Source organism: Mercenaria mercenaria, chromosome 6, assembly GCF_021730395.1.
Source record: "Mercenaria mercenaria strain notata chromosome 6, MADL_Memer_1, whole genome shotgun sequence".
In the NCBI taxonomy this organism is placed as follows: Eukaryota; Metazoa; Mollusca; class Bivalvia; order Venerida; family Veneridae; genus Mercenaria; species Mercenaria mercenaria.
The window spans coordinates 6,099,982-6,125,545 of NC_069366.1; the positions used below are offsets into that span (position 1 = coordinate 6,099,982).

At 33.9% G+C, this 25,564-nt stretch overlaps 1 protein-coding gene across 6 annotated transcripts in view; it reads right to left on the reverse strand.

Annotated features, from left to right (window-relative positions):
• Positions 1 to 1,115: 1,115 nt before the first annotated feature.
• Positions 1,116 to 25,564, reverse strand: part of LOC123549796 (uncharacterized) — a 29,840-nt gene continuing 5,391 nt past the window's right edge. The window contains exons 1-6 of one of the 6 annotated variants that reach the window (XM_045338198.2): positions 23,361 to 23,484; positions 10,618 to 10,651; positions 9,965 to 10,082; positions 6,738 to 6,976; positions 3,267 to 4,177; positions 1,116 to 1,495 (exon numbers count right to left, since the gene is read on the reverse strand). In XM_045338198.2, the coding sequence (XP_045194133.2) occupies positions 1,333 to 1,495; positions 3,267 to 4,177; positions 6,738 to 6,976; positions 9,965 to 10,082 (1,431 nt within the window). In that variant the 5' untranslated portion in view covers positions 10,618 to 10,651; positions 23,361 to 23,484 and the 3' untranslated portion in view covers positions 1,116 to 1,332. Of the gene's footprint in view, positions 1,496 to 3,266; positions 4,178 to 6,737; positions 6,977 to 9,964; positions 10,083 to 10,617; positions 10,652 to 23,360; positions 23,508 to 24,446; positions 24,710 to 25,564 lie in introns of those variants that run through there. The other 5 variants (XM_045338201.2, XM_045338197.2, XM_045338205.2 and 2 more) reach the window with 5 other exon arrangements.

Sequence of the window (25,564 nt, forward strand, 5' to 3'; positions counted from 1 at the left end):
GCAGTGAGATATCGAAATATATCATCACCGATAAGGGAGACAATTGAATATTTTCACGAAGGCTCCGCCTTCGTGAAAATATCAGAATTGTCTCCCTTATCGGTGATGATATATTTCGATATCTCACTGCAAACAAACAAATTTTCTTTTTATTTTATGCTAGCTTGTGAAGATCAACGAAATTTCTGTTTATTACGTGCATAAATCTTCATATAAATCCAATATTTTATGACGAAATTCGGATTTATTTAAGCTACCGTGTTAGATCTACATATGATACATCCGTTAAATTACCATGGACACTTAGGCACATTAATATCGAATATTGGTGATTAGGATCATTAAATCAACACGACGCCATTTTGTTTTTAAAAACAAAAGGCGACAAACAAAAACTGCATTTAAATATTTTGTGTAAAAATACACAGTCCGAGGCTAACAGAGACATTGACAAGCATAATTAAATCTTTTCGGGTCAATCCGTCAGTTCGTTGAATAACCGGAAGCGTGTTTTGTTTACCAAAACACACGCTGAAGGTCAGATTAAAAAAAAACAACACGAAAAATCTAAACAACTGTGGAATTGCGTATGTCCTTTGAAAATCAAGTTGCAGAATTAAATATCATCATGGATTCAATAGAAATAGCTAGGAAATATTGATCTGGGAGCTGCATAGCGTAACAAAATGGATGGAAGTTGGAACACAACTGGCTGGGCTTGGAGTGGGAAAGTAAATGCTGGCATATTACGTAAGGTTGAGTTGATGTCTTGTGATAATTAACTAAGACAACAACCAACTAAATGTGCTGTCGCCAGTAAAATCTACCACACGATAGTGAACCAATGGAAAAAAGTAGAGGAAACACACATATATCTGTAGCTACATGAAATTATGGCAAGGCCTAGCAACCAAGCTGACAAAGGTAACATTATTTCGTTTGCAAATTTAATTATATAGCTAGCCTGTTCTATATAGGATTGTCTAGCAGTTCATGACTCATGTATGGCTTGAGTATTAGTAAAATCCAGTAATTTTAAAGGCAGCAAAGGGAGGCAATTAACGAATATATATTTCAAGGGAGATAATTTATCTGGAAAAAAAGAAGTTCGGCACTGTGAGTGATATCGATTTATATCTCACTGCTATTTTCCAGTATTTCACCAATAAGCATAAAATAAAAAAAAGAAACTATTAGCGTTTGATCACTGTGTAGTAGAGTCAAATATTCGACGTGAATGACATTACAATAATGTTTCCAACAGCGTCAACGTGTCATAACTTGCTTTTCTTGATATTAAATATAGGTTCATTTTAAAAGATTGCCCTTCTATCATTGTTTGATGCTCTTAATTGTGTACGAATCAAGAAAATGATGTTTTCTTGTCAGTATTTTCAGCCTCTCCATCATCTCAGCAATCCTTGCTTCACTGTGCTCTTCCACGTGAATTTCAAGTTGACCGTATATTGTTCCCAGTCCATATACACCTTGGATCCTAAGTGAAATATAAAACAAATGTATGTATACATGTATATCACAAATACGCAGTGTAATTCCTAGACAAGTACAATTTAAAACTTTTTATTACATCTATTGAAAGGACGACACCTTTTACTGCTGCTCACAAGACAACTGTAATGTGCAAGGAAATCTAAATACCATGGTGACCGACATGTTATATATAACGTATCCTGTATGGTGGGACAGCAAGCGGTAAATCCATAAATATGCTTACAAAAAGCTGAACAACACTGAATTAGTCAACAAGTATACCTCAGTAAAAGACTTCGGTTTATCTATACTGTATATCTTCTATAAACTATGTGCGTATCACTATTGAAAGGACTGGTCTACTCACTAACACTGCAAGGGTCGGTCACGTGGTCATTTAAGGTATTAGATCACTAATAGTAATGTTTACTAAATGGCCTTTGCTTGGTATATTTTGAAAGGTAACCGTGTTTTGCACTATTTTGCAATTTTTAAACAACTTTTACCGTGCCGTTTTTTTATCGATTGTGTATAACTTATGGTATCTCCTCAATCCAAAACCTTTGCAGAGAACTCATTTTACCATTAATTTTAATAAAAGAAACATCAAACTATTGGTAAACAATTATAAAACACAAACTAAAAATGTCAATATCATTTTTTCTATGGTGCCTCAAGTAAACGGATTTATTGAGATAGAATTTATACTTCAACATTGAAAAAATAAGGTCGAATGCTGTGTTTCTGTTTTGAATTTTGCTTACTCCAATTAAAAATAACCTTAGGGCAGACGTAAAACCTACCTTAATTTCTTCCATAATATAAAATCTAAGAGTGAAAGCAAAATAGAGAACTTTCACCGCGTGTAACTCAATATTTTTAAAGATGTGTAACTCTACCCCTTCTGTTTAAGTAGTAAACTCACTTTGAACACCAAGAAATCGCTTATAAGATTAATCTTTTTCCATTTTTGTACAAGAAATCAATAATAAGTCTTGAAAGAAGTAAAAACTTACTAGAAGAAAAGGAAAATAAGGAGAGAAAAAAATGGTCCCAGTAGGGCTTGAACCTACGCCCCCTAAGAATTGCAGTAAAAGTAGGTTTATGGTAGGAATTGAATACTCTTCAAAAAGGAGGTTCTCTATTAGTGATCTAATACCTTAATGTAAAATGCAAAAGGTATTAGCCTAGTAGCATTAAAGAAATTTCGAATCTACGGCAGTGCATTTTGGAGAAAGCTCCTGCGCTTAGTATGTAAAGCATACAGCGGTAAAGCAGGAAAAGTTTTGATAAAAAAAATCGCAATAAAGGCGCCAGCTACGGCACACAACGTAAATGATTTAAACTGGTATTACCAAAACTTCCACGAGGTCCTAGATATTAAGAATGCAAAAGTGCTGCAAGTTTATGAAGACTTAATGTTATATTTCCGTAAAATGTTTTTTCTATTTTTCACGGAAACTAATTTTTTTTAAAATGTGCAACTTTGCTACCCCTTTGTCACCAAATACACGATACAAGGTATGCTTGAATTCCCTAGCAAAAATAACTGTAAAATACTCAGTTTTTAAACTAACCACATTTGATAAATGAAACCGGGTGTACGCTTATACCGATGGCAAACAAAAGTACCAAAGAAACAGTTATGGAGATACACTGCCTTTAGTTTGATTCGATCGATGAACGATAGTCCATCGGAAGAAAAGCATTTCGACTGGAAGTTGTATTTATCTTCAACGAAAATAATTTATAACGACTTAATCATATACACTTACGCCAGTATTTCAATGCGCAAACTGTCTGGGATTTTCAAGGCGGGAGCCGTTTGTAAAGAATTCGCATCATGTACGAGTGTTTGTTTCAGATAGCCCTGGATTTCAAACATCATTTTTCTCATTACAGTTGTCAAGGATTCCATTGAAGACAAAACCTTTTCCACTTTCGAAATCGTAAACGTAAAATCTTTTTGAATTGAATCGACCAGAACACTGCGATATAAATAGTTCGACAGTTTTGAACTAGGAGACCTTTGCCTATAACCGACTACTTTTATTGGTTGCTTTTGCTGTGAAGACTTGTAAAGCTTATCAAATTTTACAAGATATTCTTTGGTGTTTGCTGAAACCGACTTAACCAAACTCTCTTCAAATTCGATTTCATGAAGAAGGCGATTGCATAACCAAGCTGGTAAAACGTACTTCAGCGACATTGGCGAAATAATCGTGCATTTAACGTCACGCGCCAGTCGGCCTACAAGCTGTGCAACGAATTCAGTTTTGTCAAGATCGGTCATTGCACGCCAGTTGCATAGAAAATCTCTTAATTTATGGCGTACGACCAGATCAGTCGCTACGCCCCTTGCGTTTTGAATACTTTGATTTTTGCCCTTGACAAAGAGGCCTAAATATGACTGAATGAGAACAAATGCTTTGATAATGCGTCTTTCATAACTTAAAGATATGTGGTATCTTATATCACGGGATTCAGATACTATTATGATATCAAATTTATTTCTAAAAGCATGAATGGTGTTATGTACTAGTTTTTGTATGTCTGCACGAAAGCTCATGCATTCTGTTTCGGAAAATGCGGCATTTATCTTGCATGTAATCAGAATAGTATCAGCAATTTCTGTACTGTTTTGGAAAATGGCTCCTTCTGCATGTTGAATGACAGACATGATCACCTATAAAAAGAAACAGAAAAAAACTAGTTTATTTACAACGAATTACTGCAACTATTTTATCAATAAGAAATGTAACGCGTTGAATACTGAGACTCAAAATGTCCTACTCAGAAATCTTGAAATATTTACACACTTCACTCGGGCAATGATTTTCAGTCCATAAAAGTGCAAACTTATGCTCATTATTAAAACCACTAATCACCCTAACTGTTGTGAGGGCAATTTCGAAGGCAGAAAATCTATGTGTAACAAATGAGAATGGAAAACACGACGATCTCATATATTCTACCAGCTTTCCTACTGTAAACCTCTATATCATATTTTTAAGGTGGTGTCATCAGGCAATCTGTCTGAGCAAATGTATAGAAGAGTATGGGTGCGCTTGACTCTCAATTCAGAGGTCCGTAGTTCGAATCCCCGTTCAGACACTGGTAATTTTTTAGATGCTCACCCAAATAAATGGACAGTATCGGTTCTTCCCGGAAAAGATAACTCTCGTATATATTAGAACCTTTTTCAGAAGTCCAATGATTAGGGAGTCATATACCTCAACAATGAAAGCCTAAACATGTAACGCCAACTTAAAAACATCTACATCTACATGATACTTCCAACAATCATTAACGATTATGACTGGAAGGCGCTTGTCTGGGCAGTGTTAAAAATGAGAAAACTCATTAGGTGCAAAGAATAAAAATTACTACAGGTGCTAAGTTAAAAAACATAGTGAAGGAAGTTACTGCAGATGTACAGTGGCCAGCCGCTCAGCAAATATGTTGAGGCTGGGGCTGGACTGTACATATTGGGGAAGGCCATTCCATAGTCTGATTGTACGGGGGAAGAAGGAATTCATGTGGTATTGAGTACGGGACTGTGGAATTAGGTAGTTCAGGTTTCTGGTCGGTGTTAGATGGTTATGGTCGACGCATACATGATTTGTTCGGATTTTGTAAAAATAGATGAGAGAAGATTGTATGCGCCGTTGTTCTAAAGTTTGCCAGTTTAGGGTGTTAATCATCTGGGTTACACTGCTTGTATAGTTATAGTCGTTAAAGATAAACCGTGCAGCTGATCTTTGCACTTTTTCGACTTTGTATGAGAGGGACTTTTGCCAGGGGTGCCAGATGGATGAGCAATACTCGAGTTGTGGACGGACATAGGTGTTATAGGCTTTCTCTTTGACCTTTTTGTTTGTTGTCTGAACATTTCTTTTGATGAATTTAAGAGAGTTGTTTGCTTTAGAGGAAATAGTATTAATATGTTCAGACCAGTTTAAGTCTTTAGTTAGTGTAACACCTAAGTATTTAGCGGTATCGGTAGATTTCAGTTCCTTGTCATGCAGGGTGTAAGGAAACATGACAGGGTTTCGTTTGCGAGTAATTCTCAGCACCTCACACTTGTCTGGATTGAATTCCATTGACCAGTCCTGTTCCCACTTTTCAAGGGCGTACAAATCTTTTTGTAGTGTTTGGGCATCAGATGAGGACTTGACTGTAAGGTATACTATGGTATCATCTGCAAACAGTCTTGCCTTACTTCTAATAGAATCTGGTAGGTCATTAATGTAAGCCAGAAAGAGACAGGGCCCTAGGACGGATCCCTGAGGGACACCGGACAGGACAGGCAGGGTGTCAGAAGTGCAGCCGTCTACAACTACTCTTTGGGTTCGACCCTTCAGAAATGACTTTATCCACTGTGATACCAGAGGGTGGACACCCAGCTCATTAAGTTTAAATATCAATTTATTGTGATCAAAAAAAAAAAAAAGAATGGGAAAAGGTCAAACCTAGGTAATTGTAAACCTGTATCTCTGACATGTGTTTTTGCAAATACTCTACCGACCTAGGCATTCAATGTCAACTCCAGCATGGTTTTCGGGGGAACATTCCTGTGTGATCTATAATGTTAGTAAATGGTCTTCTTCTGGCCCTTGATAAGACGAGTCATAAAAAGCTAAGAGATACGTTCTGAAACGCTCAAAAGCTTACTAGATAGAAGTCTCCAGTCAGTAATGTTACATGGGTCTGGATCTCTCCAATACTAATTTCCTATTGAGTCCCCAGCGGTCTGTACTCGTGCCTTTCCTCTGACCTAATTGAGGGATAGCCTCTCGACAGATTACTACAAATTCAAATTTTCCAAAATACTGTTTCCACTGAAACAACCGCCCGCCTTATATTCCTTTCCTTCCAACACTCGAACGATTCAATATGGCTGAGTAGCTGTCAGTCATATTGACCACGTCTCGCAAGACTGTTTTACTCATAACATTTTTTTCTTCTTTCTTTACTTGTATATGTATCTTCTTTTTCTTTCTCAGTGGCTCCATGCGCCAATTGTCTACGACCCCGCAAGGGATTCGACAGAACGGAGAATAGAAAAATACGTTTTAAGAAAATTAAATTATTTTCTTGCTGTGAAAGTGCAATTGAGAATTTATACTGAAATAAAAGAATACTAATATATTTCAAAATTTCCTCTTGCTTTAGAAAATGTTAGAATAAAGGAAAATTTATGTATTCTTTTTTTCACTGCTTTTCAAACTTAAATAAATATTTACATTAGCTCCTTTTTCATCCAAATTGTCTATTACCGCATGGCATATTATGACAGTCAGGCAAGCACATTGGCGTACGTTGTTTGTGTCTGTGGTTTCGGGTTTGCTGACATATAACTCTTCAGATTGTAGATTTTCCTTTCCAATGACAATAATGTGTATGTATTTATTTGCAAGACATGAGTTCAACTCCTCTAGATAAGTCATCAGTTGATTATCGTGTAATGTTTCTGGCAATGCTCCTGAAAAAAGAGAAAATATTATAAGACATTCTTTTTGTCCCCGTGTTATTTTTGTTTCTATTTTTGAAACGAACTCTGAGTTGTAAGGCCTAAATCAAATCCAGGTTTAACTACAGTTATCACTAAATGTAACTAGAAGATGCTTTGTAGAAAAGCACAGGCCTCCCGCAAAGCATAGTAGCAATAGGCAAGAAGTCAATAGCGGACAGGAGCGAAAGTCAGAGACACGGACGGTTGGCTTAGTGACTGAAATGCAAAAGAGATCATCTACTCGGCATGTCCAATCATCCTGAGAATTTCAACATTCTGGGTCAAGTTGTTCTCATGTTATTGATCGGAACCGTTTTCCATGTTAACCCCTATGACATTGACCTTTGATCGAAAGACCGAAACAAACAATAGGGATCATCTACTCTGTAAGTCCTATCATCGTATGAAGTTTGAAGGTCTGGTTCAAATGGTTGTCAAGTTATTGATCGAAAACGGTTTTCCATGTTCTGGCCCCTGTGACCTTTGATCGAGTGACCTCAGAATCAATAGGGGTCATCTACTCTGCATGTCCAGTCATCCTATAAGGTTTCAATATTCTGGGTCAAGTGGTGTTCAATCTATTGATCGGCAACGTTTTTCCATGTTCAGGTCCCTGTGACTTTGATCTTTGACCGAATGACCCGAAAGACAATAGAGGTCATCTGCTTCGTAAGCCCTACCATCCTATGAAGTTTGAAGGTTCTAGGTCAAATGGTTCTCCAGTTATTGATCGGAAATGAAGTGTGACGGACGGACGGACGGGCAGAACAAAAACAACACGAACATCACTTAGTCAGGGGAAAGGAGACATATTTTGGGTATGATTGCCCAACCTTAGTTTAGGACAGAAATAAATGGCATTTCCTAGAAGTCATGTGAACAAAGTTTCATGGGGGGTTGGGTATTGGTATCCCATTACTGCCCACCCAGAGAATACATCATGTACATATACACTTCGCAGGGGGATGGGAGTGGTCATGGGTGCTCCATTTCTGTCCACCCCAGAAAAAGAATGTCACATGCATTTAAACTTCATGGTTATCATATGTATGAAGTTTATTTGAAACACCTTTAAAACTATGGAAACATTATGCTAGTACGGGGTGGAGGATGGGAACCTGAGGACTCCATGTTTGTCCATCCCTGGAAACATCACTTCATAGTGATAATGTACATCCTGAGTGGGAATCCTTTTAACTTGTGGAAGGAGTTTGTTCAGCAACCTTGAGGCGATTGAGGACAGTGTTTGATTATCACACATGGACATTGATCTAGAGTATGAAACTGCATTGGAATCCCTTTAAAAATGTGAATGTTGTTCGCTGCACAAACGTTTAGCAACTGTACACATGACCAATCATAATATAACTTCTACATGCCCCCAAACTGCAAGTTAGATTTTGCCCAACTTAAGTTTTTTTGGTGGGTTTAACGTCGCACCGACACAATTTAGGTCATATGGCGACTTTCCAGCTTTGATGGTAGAGGAAGACCCCAGGTGCCCCTTCGTGCATTATTTCATCACCAGCGAGCACCTGGGTAGAACCACCGACCTTCCGTAAGCCAGCTGAATGGCCTCCTCACATTAAGTATTCAACGCCCCGAATGAGACTCGAACCCACATCGATGAGAGGCAAGTGATTTGAAGTCAGTGACCTTAACCACTCGGCCACGGAGGCTTCTTCCAACTTAAGTGTAAGTATACTTTTGATAAAAACAATTTACCTAAGGAATGGGAACAATATAAATATAAGACCTACTGTATTATATTTGTTAAAGAATTGCATTAACAACTGTATATTTTGCTGCAATTCATCAGAAATGCAAGACTGAAAAATTTTTATTACCTCCCTTTGCCTAGCAACTGAGATAGATTGAAATAAATGAATATTGAAGCTAGACACTGTTTTAAGATTTACCTTTTGGTTCAGGTTGTTAAAATATCCCGATATCAATCAAATGAAGTGTAAAACTAGAAATTATCTTAAAAACTCAGTTTTTAAATAATTTCATGTCAATTAAATAAAAACATTAATAAAACATTCTTGTAATAATTACAATGTAATTGGCCTTTTTGTTCCTTAAATATATCTCTATCTGATAATACGAAATGTGAAAATTGTCATTAGTATTTAAAACAGCATGAAAATGTGTGGTTGCAAACAAACAAAAATAGACTAGCCACTAGACTGATAATAAATGATTTGTCACAAAATTTCAGATTTTTATAGTTTTTTTTTACAATTATTATGTAAGTGACAAATGCCAGCCTATTTTACAAATTTTCTCAGAGATCTGGTTTTAGACTGGCTATATTCACAACTTTAAAAATAAAAATTAAAAATATATACATGCATATAATATTATCATAGTATTGAAGCTAGTCTAGTATGACATTCAACCCAAGATGTATACTGGCATTATTCACAACTATGGAAATAAATATATATATAATAGTCTATGATTCAATGTTGTTATCTTTTCTGGTCTTTTGCTTCATGCAGTTCATTCTATTTTATTGTAACAGAGTTATTTTATTGTAACAGAGTTCTGCTTAAGCCGATGCTAGAGGGGCGTGAGGGGCGTTGCACTTTCCGTTACCTCTCATCAATAGACTCAGTCAAACCAAATCTATTATTTATTGTGCTCGTTTGCAGTCTATGCTCAAAAAGGATTATCAAATTTAAGATATACACATTTACATTCAAATGAAGACCCACATACGGAAATAACGATGCCATTATTGTGTTTCAAATGACTGTCGTTACATTTAATTACACTGATATTATTCAAATGACTATTTCTTTATTGTTTGTGTTCCAGTTTTTTTAAAATTTTGTGTCAGTTTTATAATGTTTCATTTTAAGAAACGTTTTCAAATATCGCCATTTAATGACGAATCTTTAGCTGTACTAGCTCCGGGAAGGGTAATATGTTAAATTATATAAAGTGACATACTATTTATTCTTTTAAATCTTGTAAGTAGATCAGTATATCTTCCTCTGAAGTAGTGTACACGTGGATATGCCTCCCAGGTTGACAGGAGTCCAGGATATATGGATATACAGTCACTCATCTGAAATGAAAATACAACATACTGCAATTAACAATAACCTTCCTCAAACTATTGATGGAAGCATCTTTGAAAACTTTTAAGTATCGAACGTCTACGTCTAGTGTTGGTAAAACAAGGACTTTTTCGAGGAGCTGCCTATAATTCCATACATTCGAGGAAAAAGTCTTACTCTAGTAAGATAAGGTAACACAAATGCCTAGGAAATTCTAAAATATCTATCGAAACAATTTTGATCAAGCACGTTATAAATTCAGTTTCATACACTTGAAAAAAAACGACGCTTGGTGATGTTTAGTTATTACTTCCATATAAGCAAGCAATGTCCATCTAAGCATCAAAAATTAAAAAAATGCGCAAATGCAAGCTACTTGTAATGTCCTTATTATTCAGGAGAAAAGACCTCGGGAATAGGAAGCTTTAAAGGGACTGAACTTCCAGACAGTTCATCTTCTTAAATACCGTGTTCAAAGAACTGTTACACGTCTTTCTTATGCTGCTTTTGCAGAAATGCTCAAGTAGTGTGAATGAATCATACCTGTTAGCCAGTTTGACTGCCAGTGATTTGTCCTCTGAGAACAAAAAAGGAGATAACTTTGATAAAAACAATGTACATATTTTTGTTCTTATCCAGATACTATCTGATACTATCTAAACTCATGAACTATGGTGGCATATTTTTGCCACGAGATAAATAGGTAGCTATCGCGACACTTAAAATCTTGATAAAGCGAAGTTTTCTGAAAAGATTACCTCAACTGTCGAAAGTTTCCTGGAAATATTATTGTGATAACTGGATTCATTATCTCGAGACATTTTACATAAGTGACCACAGCTGCCATTAGTAGTAATTTCAACAAATTTTCCATAAAAGTGGAAGCGAGTTTCTTCATTTATTTACTCGTATTTTGCAACGTTTTGATTTTTTTGTTCGAGGTATTAATTAAAATAAATAAAAAGATATGATTAGGGACCGACCATTTGAGATTCCGTTGGGGGTAGGGCTGGGATATTTTTCAGAGAAAACCTGACGCTGGATTCGTCTGAAAAAAAAAATCTGGCTCAAACATAATGAAAAAAAAATAATTCTTACACTCAGATAACTGAAAAAAAATCTGGCTACAGGTCGGATTTAAAATTTCAATGTATGAACAGCACCCTATACTGTATACATAGGCATAAGAGCAGGAAAGGGAACACCGCCATATAAGTGTATATTTGTTTCCTTCTATTTATACATATAACTTTATCCTAAAAACACTCACTAGAATTCTGTATTTGACTTTCGAAAAAATCATCGATGGTACCACTTACTACAAGGGTCTTAGCACCCTAATAAAAATTCCTACTAAAAATATCTCTTTTGCAATTCCTAATTGGCATAATATGACATAAACCTACAGTAGATAGACAGAGATAGATAGATTCTTTATTACCTCCACAGACAGGAGAGCATCATGGCAAAATTATTCAAACAACATCAATACAAATAAGTAAACTAAATACAAATATATACACAAAGAGCATTAACATGACAAGAATCAAACAAGTACAACTTAGTTTCAAAGATAAGAAAAGCGAGAATATCACCAGCCGATATTAAAATGACCAGGAATTGTTTCTGTGCATACAATATCAATTACAAGTACTATGTGAACATATACTTAACTATATGTAAACTATACGACGCAATCTTGTTAAAATTTGGCATTAACAACATATGGATGGATATCACCCTTCTATTCATGCCTTGTCGAAACGAAATACAAGGCAAAAGAAAAGGGTAATCAATAGACAGCTTTCAATTGATTCACAATCGCATTCTTACATACGTATGTATATACTCACACACACACACACACACACACACACACATACAAATATACATACAAATACACACACACATATATACATACATATAAATTTACAAATTCCATTAACATGATTAAGTCTTTTCCGCAAATCCAGCATTTGAACAATACATAGACGAGTAAAACAGTGACTTTTTAAACTATCATTTTATGGCATGCTTTTATCACTTCTAATATGATTATATCATTATCGGTACAATATAAACCAGCCAGTAAGTCCACGATTGGATTCAGAGGTGATTTCGATATGAACGTCTTAAAAGAACGTACACGACAGACTGTGATAAGATTTGACCATAGACACTTTTTAAAAATAAGATGACAATTTTATTGAAAACAGTTCTCAAATAAATAGTTAACTCGCAACCCTCCCCCAGTTTCGAAAAAAAAAACAAACTCCCACACCCTGGTATACATGCATACATATTATATACACTATCTGATTCAGGGGTGCACCAAACGCACCAACCTAAAAAACACGGCTAGCATATACAGTTGAAACTCGGTTTCTCGAACTTGAAGGGATCGAACTTTTTACTTCGAGATAACCGAGGTTCCGCTTAAAATATTTTGTGCACGTTTTATTGAGACGTGACTTGAAAATGGAGTCCGAAATATCGAGTTTCAACTACATTCTGGAAAAACTACAATTCAGACCTCAAAGCATTTAAAAAAAAAAAAGAAAATTTCTTCTCGCTACGCTCGCAAACCTGGTATGAGTAATTTTGTATTAAGCTGAAGGCCAGGAGACCCACTGTCTTTTAGTAATGAATATATTTTGCTTCTTCTCCCTTTCTCTACCCGACACCAGACAGTAAGTCTAAATAGTTATGGCCTTTGTTTTACCTAAAAGCGGTCATTAAAAACATACACATTTTTGCTTGAACTTACATCAGATTAGCCATAGCTATTTGAGTCAAACTGCTTCTTATGAAAAAAAAAATAATCAAAGAGTATTGCATTTTGGTACATGTGTATTTCATGTGCATTTATTTAAGCAAATTACTCAATACAGAACGCGTTTCTTTATCTCGCTTATTTTTTTGAAGTTATGAATTACAAAAAAAAAATTGAATAAAAAGGAGAACTTATCTATTAGCCAGGGAGCCAAAAGTGCGAAAAGTGCCTAGAAACAGGATTTACCTGTCCAGTCATGCTATAGTCAGTTTCTATATATATTATGAAAGTGCAAAGTCTCGCGGATCAGAAAAATCGGGCCTGCAAAACAAAAGCTCTTGCAAAATTTTAGAATATTAAGGGGAGATAACTCTGCATATTTGCAGTTTTTTAAGATTCAAAACGCTTTTTTGCTAACAAAACATGGCATCATGTTTCTAAAATCAGTTCAAATATATATATTTCAACATTGCTTTTACGCATAGGCTTATGGTTGAAAAGTACGCAAAATGTACTCATTTTATGTACGTTTTATTGTAAGATTTGGCACCTAAAATACCAGAGAATAAAACAAAAATATTTAACCTAAAATTTACAGTATGAAGAAGTAACCTTTAAAATGGTCTTATTTCTCAAAGTCATTAATTAATACCGCTGCGAAACAGTCTGTTAGAACAGAAAATCATCTTGATACTCTAGTTCAGGTTTGGCTAAGAAATACGCAAATCCGGGGTATTTTATTTAGCTCACCCACTTTATATAATGCAAAAAATGTATAATAAAAATATTCGACCAACAACCAAGAAGATATATTCTTTTTATCACGTATACAATATAATCTATATTTTTGACCATATAAAGCTGGATGAGGGTTATTTAAAAGATTTTAAACAGAAAAGGGGGGTAGGAAAACCTATGTATTTTACAACCGATAATTAGAATAAACAACCCGTTATTAAATTAGAGCAACACTAATGGAAGTCGAAAAAACCTTTACTTGCAAACTATTCATTTAGAAAGTAATTTATTTAGATACACTATAATGCAATCTAGTTCAGGTTTGGCTAGAAAATACGCAAATCCTGGGTATTTTATGTACCCCACCCACTATATATAATGCAAAAAAATATAATAGAAATATTTGACAAAAATCAAAGAGATATATTCTTTTTATCACGTATACAATATAATCTATATTTTTGACTATGTAAAGCTGGATGATGGGTATTTAAAAGATTTTAAGTAGAAAAAGGGGGTACCCCACCCACTTTATATAATTGTATAATGCAAAAATTTCATAATAAAAATATTCGACCAAAATAAAGGAGATAGATACTTTTATCACGCATACAATTAAAATGCATATTCTTGACAATTTAAAGATGGATGAGGGGTATTTAAAAGATTTTAATAGAAAATAGGGATATGAAAATGATGTCTTTTACAACCGATAATTAGTTAACAACCTGTTATTTACCATTTGATAAATACGAGCAAGACTAATGAAAGGGATGAAACCTTTACCTGCAAACTATTCATCTGAAAAGAAATTTATTTTAATACTCTTTCGTGCAATCTAGTTTAGGTTTGGCGACAAAAAGCGCAAATCCGTGGTATTTTATGTACCCCACCCACTTTATATAATACAAAAAATGTATAATAAAAATACTCGACAATCAATCAACGAGAAATATTCTTTTTGTCACGTATACAATATAATCTATATTTTGACAACTTAAAGATAGATTCAGAGTATTTAAGAGATTTTAGATTAAAAACAGTAGCCAATAATTAGAATTAACAACCTGTTCATTGTGATGTGATAAAATGCAAGCAACACTACCGAAAAGTACTGAAACCTTTACATTCAACCTTTAATTTTTTACTGTCTCATTTGAATTATTAATAACTTTCATTTTCAAGTTTGTCAAATCCAAAAAAAAAAAACAAAGAAAAAAACAGAAGTAATTTACTCACCAACCCACCTTGAATAAGGCAAATGATTATACTATAGGGGCAAAAATAACGAAAATGCATGGAAAACGATATTGCTAGTTTATTATTATTATTAGAATTATTATTAAGGTGATTTGCACTAAATATGAGCCACGCCATGAGAAAACCAACATAGTGCATTTGCGACCAGCATCGATCCAGACCACACTGCGCATCCGCACAGTCTGGTCAGGACCCATGCTATTCGCTAACGGTTTCTCTAATTGCAATAGGCTTTGAAAGCGAACAGCATGGATCCTGACCAGAGTGCGCGGATGCGCAGGCTGGTCTGGATCGATGTTGGTTGCAGATGCACTATGTTTGTAAAAAACATATGCCCCCATGATGGTTTGTTGAAGGCAAAGAGGAGTGTAAGTTCTAATTTGATAACATTGACCTTATTAACATCAGGTGTCTTCTACAGACTACAAACATTACATTTTAAGGGAATCGACAGACAAAACGTTCCTTATTTACTGAGTGGTAATCATATTAGACTTGAACTAGGTAATTGTGACCTTTTTCCTTGACCAATTGTCGCAAAACAATTTTGCTCATTTACTGACCGCAGAAAATAATTGTTTTAAATTCAATGATAGCTGATTTTTAACGTCACTGAGCGGAAACCAGACTTTATTCTGTAAAGGCATGAATGGAAAATGCTTAAGATATTGTATCTGCGCCAAATCTAATATAAAATACACTGTATCCTGCTGGTGTAATGCAATGCCTCTAAAGTGTCGCAGAATAAAACACAGTCTATTTGACACAGAATTAGATGAATTTGATTAATACTAGTGTATAAGGCCAACATTTTTTTATTTTCTGGTTTACGGGAGATTTTCAAAAAAATTGGGTTGGGGGGGGGGGGGGGGGGGGGGGGGGGGGGGGGGGGGACAAATAAAAATAAAAATAAAAGTCCCAATTTTGAGCAGTCGACCAAATAAATAAAAAAATAAAACGTCCAAAAGGATACAATTTTTTTATTTTTTGTAAACCACAGAAAACAAGCTTGCAAGCTTAACTTGCACACACGCTCACAAATGAATTATTCTGAACTGGTTTATATCTCATCATTTCAGTATACTGTTGTTTTCTTTATGTGTAGCTTGTATGAATAATGCCATTTTCAAAGTCATCAAGGATACCACTATTTGTGTTTTTGTATGTATCTATTTTGTAGTAAAAATAGACATATGGAAACATTTTTCATAATAAAATATACATATACCACAGTTGACATTGTCATATCATAAGAACACTGCATAATGTTTATTATATAAACATGAATAAAAACTGCTATTAAAATGGGGATATACAATGACTACTTTAGGTCTGCATCCTTCAAACATGCATATTACTTCGCTGGAGATGCAGTCATAAAAGACAGGCACTGTCATACTAGAAATGAAAAGTTACGAATTGATAAATATTATGCACACTGACTTTAAATTTAAATTGCTTTGGTAAAGTTTCAGTGGCTTGAATATTGTTTTATATTTTACCGACTGTCAGTGCCACCTATATTGTACGACAAGCCAAATCAATCGGAATTTTGATTCAGTTAAAATGTGTACAAAATAACAACCACTCGGCTGATGTTCAAACAACATTATCTGAGATTTATAAGACTCTTCACTGGAATACAGGCTGACTCGGACCATGGCTGATTCGGCCCAAATTTACTTGGCTTATTCGGCCCAAATTGTTCCTGACACTAATATCATGAGTAAAAATAATGAGTATTAAGTTTAATTTCTGATGCAAAGAATTATTAAAATGCTTATTTAAATGCAAAACTGATGCATCTTAGCTTGTCAAAACTTCTTACCTGCTTGTACGGTGTATATTTTATCATATAAATGTCCTGACTTCAAGTTAAATCCCTATAATCAAGACTATTACCTGAACATTGCTGAAAAATCCAAAATATATGGTCCTTATTGACTCTTAAATCGAAGTTTGTGGTCCAAATCAGCCAAAATATATGGTTATTTTGTACTTCTGTTCAAAGAATTTGGTCCGAATCAGCCAAAATATTTGGTCCGAATAAGCCTGGGCCGAATCAGCCATGGTCCGACTCAGCCAGTTTCCCTTCACTGAGATGGGACTTGGAATTATTAAGTTATGAGTCCGAAAAGACAGTATTACTTGATATGTCATTATGTGTTCTTCAGAGTCAAAAGCACATGTGGCATATAGTGTCTGAATGTTCATCCCATACTTACTTTCAAATTGTCTTCTTACAGATTTTATCGATATACTTAAGTGAACATGAGAATATTGCTGGGAGTTTCATGTCTGATAATTATCTTTTGAGTTACAGTAGCTGGCTAAAACTTTAGTCAAACTAATTTTACGCAGTTCTAGGAAATACTGAGAGAATCTTTTTCATGTGGCCATTAGTTCCACTCGGACTGTCCAATTATTTTGACTAGTTTGAATCTTTTATCACATTTATCATTGTCAAGCAATTGCAGGTACATGTGTCATTTTACATTGAAATTGCACTTTATATTGAACAGAACTACTGAAAATTTTGGCATTAGTTATTTTTTTTCTTCTCTATCCCTCAAGACTTCAAAGTAAAAAAAATGTGTTTAGCAAGTTGACTCACTTTTGCTCTTCCGTCTAGCCATTTCTTTGGTTTCTTTCCTTTTTTATGAATTGTGGTATTTTTCTGACAGTCACACATGAATTTGATCGTTGTCCAATTATAATATACAGACAACAAATCTCATACATGTGATACGCCAGATTTTTCAACATCTGGACAGCGTTGACAGGTGAAGGTCTTTTTTCGTAGGTGATTACTCCTAATGTCGAGCTTTAGATGTTGTATTTTCTACTCAGATCCAATTTGTTTACAATACTTGTTATCTCTGCCAACTTATTCCAAAGATTATTGTCTGTAATTTGTATATTTTTCCTATTTAATTTCACCGAATGTACATTCATGTAGGCCGCCATTTTTCATGCGTCTACTGATCTAGATTAAAAACCTCTATCATACAGTTAAACTTTTATTTTTGGCAGCAGCAATTATGGACGGTCGGCGGGTAAAATGAAAATAAAAATACTGAAAATGACTTTTATTTTTATTTTGTTTTGTCAAAAAGTAGGGTCGGCGCTCCCGTAAACCAGAAAATTAAAAAATGCTGGCCTAAGTTGCGAAAAAGACATACTGAACTGTTGCAGTCTAAAATCACATATTTAAAGTTAAACAATATAACGCATGACCATTTACACTGCCAGTGCAAGTTATAGTACGAGATAAAATCATTTTTGTGGTGTAGCTGATACAAGTGTTTCTATATACAGATCGGAAAAATAGTTACGCATGATATTATGAAGAATTGTGTTAATGTCTACTTAAATTGCACGTACAGATGTAACTATTTGTCGTTAGTACTGCAGGAATGTGTAACTAAAATTGTGCTCCAGATGGACCGCATATAAATAAAATTCTAATTACTTTTATAGTCTTTAGTGCCAAACCAGTAAATGTTATCTAAAATGATATGACTGTATAAATACTTGGTTCATAGCACTTTGTTGTTCAATTCGTGAAAAAATACAACAAATGTTTAATTCTAATATCATGTATAAAAACACTAATTGAAGGGCTTGCCTATCAATAGTCAAAACTATTTGTTGTTTGTCATCCAGACATAGAGCAATATACTAGGTAATTTATAGATTCAAGATTCAAGATTCAAGATAGTTTATTTAGGCAAAAACATACAATATGTTCATTGCCGAACATGGAATATAACATTGTAATATGACGGTACAAAACAAGGTTTCAAAAAGTTAATATATGAGAAAAGTATGAAAATAATGATTAACAGGGTATAAGTTACATACAATTAATGTATGACAAACTACTATGAAGATAGTCGTAAAATGAAAGATTTATACAATTATGGAACATTTTCTCTTTTACAGTTTGCTAAATATATATATATTGCTAATTTATTTATCATACTATTTTAGTTCGATTTCATAATATGTTTAAACTTATGTAAGCTAGGCCAAGAATAATAATAATGTGGTAAACAGCTATATCTTATATCTCTGTAAAACGGACAAACTAGTAAAAAGTGAAATTCGTTCTCAACTACATTCATATTACAATGAATACATATCCTATTCTGTCTTTCAATATTTCTGAATCTACCTTCTTCTATCAACAATTTGTGAGCTGAGCATCTAAATCTACTCAAAGCTTTTCGATGATTTACATTACTTACACAACATAAATACTTTTCTATTACAAAATCATCTTTAATTATACAATAGGTGTCTAGTTTAGGCAAGTTATTGATTTCATTATACCATTGCTGTAAGTATTGGTCTTTTATGCGCTGAATTATTTGATTCAGTTCTACATTTGTAATATTTTGATCATTCCATATATACGCAAATCCAAGTTCATTTAACATACATCTGACATCATCAGACCACTTATTTGATATAATACCATTATTATTCTTCATATTATAAATCCTATACACCAGTGGATCTTTATTTGTTTGTAATCTGTTGTCTAACACCTAACAACTGTTTCATAAATTTCATATGCACTCGCTCAATATCTGGTGCTTTGTGTAGACCCCATATTTCCGAGCCATAATTTAATATAGGTAAAACCATAGAATCAAACAGTTTTAGCTTATCTTGTAATTCTAACGAAACTGTATCAAATAACGTATTGAGTGAAAACAAGGCTCTAAGTGCTTGATTTGATAATGCTTTCTGTGCTTGGAAATAACGGCCATTAGAAGAAATAGTTACTCCAAGGTATGTAAACGTTTTAGCTATTTGCAATTTTTGATTTTCGTAAAATATATCAAAATTTTCAGATCCATTACCTGGTTTACAAAGCATAACAACAGTTTTATCGGTGTTCACAGTTATACCCCATGATTTACAATAAGCATTCAACTTATCTAACAAATGTTGTAAACCCTCAACAGTATATGAAAATAAAACTGTGTCATCAGCATATAACAAAAGAAACAATTTTAATTCTTCTACACTAAAAACATCTACTGCATCAGTCATCGCATAAGTATACATATCATTGGCAAACAAGCCATTCAATAAGTTTATAATTTAGATTATCTAAGATTTATACTAGCATTTTCTGAGAAAAAAGGGTCATGTTTATCGTTCACCTGCTACATTTGACCTAGGGATCATCAAGATAAATATTTTGACCAAGTTTTATGAAGATAGGGTAATTAGGGTAATTAATACGACCTCAAGAATGTTAACAGACTTTTCGTTTGATTTTAGCGGGTGACCTCTGTGGCCTCTACGGTGCTATCAAGCTTTTCCTTTTATTTGACCTGGTAACCTAGTTTTTGACCCCACATAATCCAGTTTCAAACTTGGTCTAAATATTATCAAGTTTGCAAGTTTGTGTCAGATCAAAGCATAAATGAAACCTCCTTATGGCTAAAGGGTCAATCAAATCAGTTTTCGAACTGAACCGAGATCGTATCGTGACTTAAGTCGTAAGTGTGGTTAAAGTCAAACGTAAAATGTCATTTCTAGCGTGTTTTTAATGTAACAATTAACAAATTTTGGGACTTTCGGGGTTCAAATAGGGGTCGTTATTCTGGAACCTATGATTTGATCTGATGAAGTCATCATGGAATGCAAGATTTATTGCTGTTAAAGATATTTCGCAAGTTTGTTTCAAATCAAACTATAAGTGAAGTGCCTGTGTGGCTACAAAAGCCAACATGGCAAATTTTGGCCCTTTAAGGGGCCACCACTCTAGAACACATCATGGGATCTCGCCAGTTTTTGACAGGAACCGAGATATTATGCCAATAGAATATATGTGCAAGTTTGATTACAATCAATTGCAAAATGTGGTCTCTACCCTGTTCACAAGCCAAAACAGAAACTTTTGGCTCTTTAAGGGACCCTAACTTTGGAACCCATTATGAGATTTGGCCAGTTTTTAAAGCGAGATTTTTACCAGTACAAGTTGCTATGTTGTTTCTCATCAGTGTTAGGATTCCTCCCTTGCTCCTACCCAACCTGTCACAACGGAAGCACTGGTGGCCTCTTAACATTGAAGGATTTATCCTCGCTAAGGTGAATCTCTTCGATGCAGCAGACCTGAATGTCCTTATCAAACAATATGTTCCCTGATTCATTTTCTTATTGAGGAGTCCTTCTGCATTCCAATGCATAACCTTGAAAGGTTGCATTGACTTCTTTTCTCTTTACTTGTGGCCAGTAGATTTCCTCCCTCGTCTCCTAGCTCTTATACAAGTTGCGCGCAAGTTTGATTAAAATCAATAGTAAAATGTGGTTTCTACCGTGTTCACAAACGTATGGACGGACGAAGGCGATCACAAAAGCTTCCCTTGTGTCACTACGTGACAGGTGAGCTAAAACTCTGTCAGACTATATTTGAATTATATATGTTTGGGGGATATAATTACGACTTTTTTGTACGATTTGTAAAATTTCTTGAATAGTGATATAATGAATTATCATTACATTAATTAGTTTTAAAATCTTCTGAATAGTAAAGATTATTCATAATGTCTCATTTTATAAACATTAAAGTTACACATTATGTCAAATTTCTACTCTACATTACATTCAACATATCAGAACTACATTCCATCAATCTGTTTATCATGAGAAAGGTAAAAACAGATGTGTACAACCCCGAAGCAAGCATTTATACTTTGTTAATTTGTAAAAACTGTATTGATCGATCAATCACATTTTATACATAGTTTTAGATGGGTGAGGTAATGTTCATACCCCTACAATTTCACAATTTTGACAAAATTGCACAAAAGAGTATTTAAATTATTTACTTTCAAATGAAAGCAAGTAAAGATTTCGTCGCCTTTTATTATTGATGTTTGTATTTATTAAATGGTAAATAACGGGTTGTTTGTTCTAATTATCGGTTGTAAAATACATAGGTTTTCCTACCCCCTTTTTCTATTCAAAATCTTTTAAATACCCCTCATCCATCTTTAAATTGTCATAAATATAAATTGATATGTGATAAAAAGAATATATCTCATTGATTTTTCGTCGAATATTTTTATTATACATTTTTTTGCATTATATAAAGTGGGTGGGGTACATAAAATACCCCGGTTTTGCGTATTTCTTAGCCATGCCTGGAGTAAATTGCAGGAAAGAGTATTTAATTAAAGTACTTTCCAACTGAACAGTTTGTAAGTAAAGGTTTCATCGCCTTTAATTAGTGTTGCTCTTATTTAATAACGGGTTGTTAATTCTAATTATTGGTTGTAAAATACATAGGTTTTCCTACCCCCTTTTTCTATCTAAAATCTTTTAAATACCCCTCATCCAGCTTTATATGGTCAAAAATATAGATTATATTGTATAAGTGATAAAAAAAATATATCTTCTTAGTTGTTGGTCGAATACTTTTTATTATACATTTTTTGCATTATATAAAGTGGGTGGGGTACATAAAATACCCCGTATTAGTGTATTTCTTAGCCAAAACCGAACTAGATTGCACAAAAGAGTATTTAAATAAATTACTTTCTAAATGAATAGTTTGCAAGAAAAGGTTTCATCGCCTTTCATTAGTGTTGCTCTTATTTAATAACGGGTTGTTTATTCTAATTATCGGTTGTAAAATACATAGGTTTTCCTACCCCCTTTTTCTGTTTAAAATCTTTTAAATACCCCTCATCCAGCTTTATATGGTCAAAAATATAGATTATATTGTATACGTGATAAAAAGAATATATCTTCTTGGTTGTTGGTCGAATATTTTTATTATACATTTTTGCCTTATATAATGTGGGTGGGGTAAATAAAATACCCCGGATTTGTGTATTTCTTAGCCAAACCTGAACTAGAGTATCTAGGTGATTTTCTGTTCTAACAGATTGTTTCGCAGCGGTATTAATAAATGACTTTGAGAAATAAGACCATTTTAAAGGTTACTTCTTCTTACTGTAAATTCTAGGTTAAATATTTTTATTTTATTCTCTGGTATTTTAGGTGCCAAATCTTATAATAAAATGTATATAAAATGAGTACATTTTGCGTACTTTTCAACCATAAGCCTTATGCGTAAAAGCAATGTTAAACGATATATATCTGAACTGATTTTAGAAACATGGTGCCATGTTTTGTTAGTAAAAACATGATTTGAATCTTAAAAAACTGCAAATACAAAAATGTATACAGAGTTATCTCCCCTTGATATTCCCAAACTTTGCAAGAGCTTTTGTTTTGCAGGCCCGATTTTTCTGATCCGCGAGACTTTGTACTTTCATAATATGTATAGAAACTGACTATAGCATGACCGGACAGGTAAATCCATTTTTTCATGCCTTGGCTCCCCGGCTATATGGTATACTCAGAAGTTTAAATGGTCGCCCCATTACCTATTTCGACTTTGCTGTATTTTTTGCAATTTTATGACAAAAGATTTTTGCCTGTGTCTGAAATTTAAAAAGTATAAATAAAGTGGACAAAACGTTACCTTTCTCACTTTCCTTTCCTAAGTAGATTATAATATACTTCTCCAAATCCATCATTCTAAATTATTTTCTGTTTGTTCTATAGACCGTTAGACGTTACCTTGCCGTAGCTTGTTATAAAATACATGATAAATATAGTAACATGAAAAAAATTCCCATTCTAATTATAGAAATGTACATTGTATTTATAGTCAAACAATGGCGACCTGATATCTATATTATACAATTATCGACTTATTCATAGGTTGATATCAAGATTTATCAACCCAAAAAAAGTTATATTCACCGAGCCGAAGGCGAATATAACTTTTTGAGGGTTGATAAATCCTGATATCAACCTATGAAAAAGTCAATAATTGTTTTATTACATGAATAGATATATAGTCAGACATGTTATTACAATTGTATTCTCATTTAATTGGACAATTAAAATGGGAAATATTGCCATCTGTTTTTAGACCATATCAGGTTGATATTGGTTTTCCAAGCACCTACTTCAATCTATTTTTATTTACCTACTATTTATAACCCCAGATAAGTTGATATGACATTTACTCATTACTTTTCGAACCGTTCTCAGCCAATCAGAGAAACCATAGAATACAGTCATGTAATAACACATATTATCACATTTTATCACATTATTCCTGTAATAAGACTAGTAGCAAATGAATAAGTATCCTTTCTATCGTATTTTTTAAAAATGAAATATGAAGTTTTGTTTAAAACTTGATTTTAACTTAATTTTTCGCAAGTATATGTAAAATAATTATATTATGATGCATCGAACAACGTTGACAACAATAATTACATTCCTCATTCAATGCAAATATATGTGCTTAAACGAAACTTGAAAAAAAAATATATCGCAATAATAATAATTTTATTCATTTAACAATTTAAAGTATCACAAAAATTCACATAAATGATATTGATTTGTTATACGAGCGAATTTCTTGTATGAGAAAACAGATGTCATTGGCTTTTCACAGAAATAAGGTAAACTTAAAACGACACTGATTCATTTTTTCTGCACTATATCCGATTAAAACAAATAAAATCATATGAGAATATTAATATTTCTTTACCTTTCCCGCTTTCAAGATTCCATGTGTTGTTCCACCTAAACAATTTCCTAAATTTTATTTTTTGCCGACAAGATAACATAACAGTTGTAACAGATATAATAATATAATGAAGAACTGACATGCCCGGCAGGTTGATATTATTCTAAAATAATATGGCTGGTTCTTCAGTAAACAATTTAATCATGCCAGAATCTGGTCTAAATATTCTCAGTTTCAAAGGCAATCACTGCAGCAATTCAACAATGTTTTCTGAAAACGATTATGTAAAAAAACAAAACAACTTGTACGCGCAGATAGCAAGCGCAAAAGACAGCTAATGAAATATTTTATAATTATAGTAACGCAAAAAGGAAATTCCCATAATAGCGAGAAAACCATATTGAGGATGTGGATCAATATGCTATTTAAGTCATTTTTCTTAACAAATAATCAAGCCCGTCGCGTGGTTTATCGTCTAATTTACAACCGTTCAGAGTTTAGATGCGTATAGGAAGTGAACCATGAGGGCGTTAGCCCGAGTGGTTAAATACTGAAGCATCTGAACGATAAACGATAAATCACAAGAATGCCTTGATTGTTTTCATTCTGACATGCTCATTGACATATTTTAATAAATATTATGCTGGACTTCATTTACCCGAGGAGTAATATATCGGGCATCATGCGGCCATTTGACGTCATAATTAACGTCATAATGCTCTCTTACCGGTCCGCGCGTCGACCGTTGTTTATTATAGAACTTGAATTCCTTCTTTGATAAATGGAAATCAAATCAATCCATGTTAGAATTAACAAATAATCAAGGCCTTCGAGCGGTTTATCGTCTAATTTACTACGGTTTAGAGTTCAGATGCGTAGAATTTGAGCCACGAGGGCGTTAGCCAGAGTTGATAAATACCGAAGCATATGAACGATGAACCGTGGTAAATTAAACATGGTCAGCTTCTTTTAACGAGAATTTTGCAATCGATTTTAATCAAACTTGCACACGACTTGTGTTGGCATAATATCTCGGTTCTTTTGAAAACTGGCCAGGTCCAATATTAGGTTCCAGAGTGATGGTCCCTTCAAGGGCCAAACTTTGCTTGTGAACACGATAGAGACCACATTAATCAAAC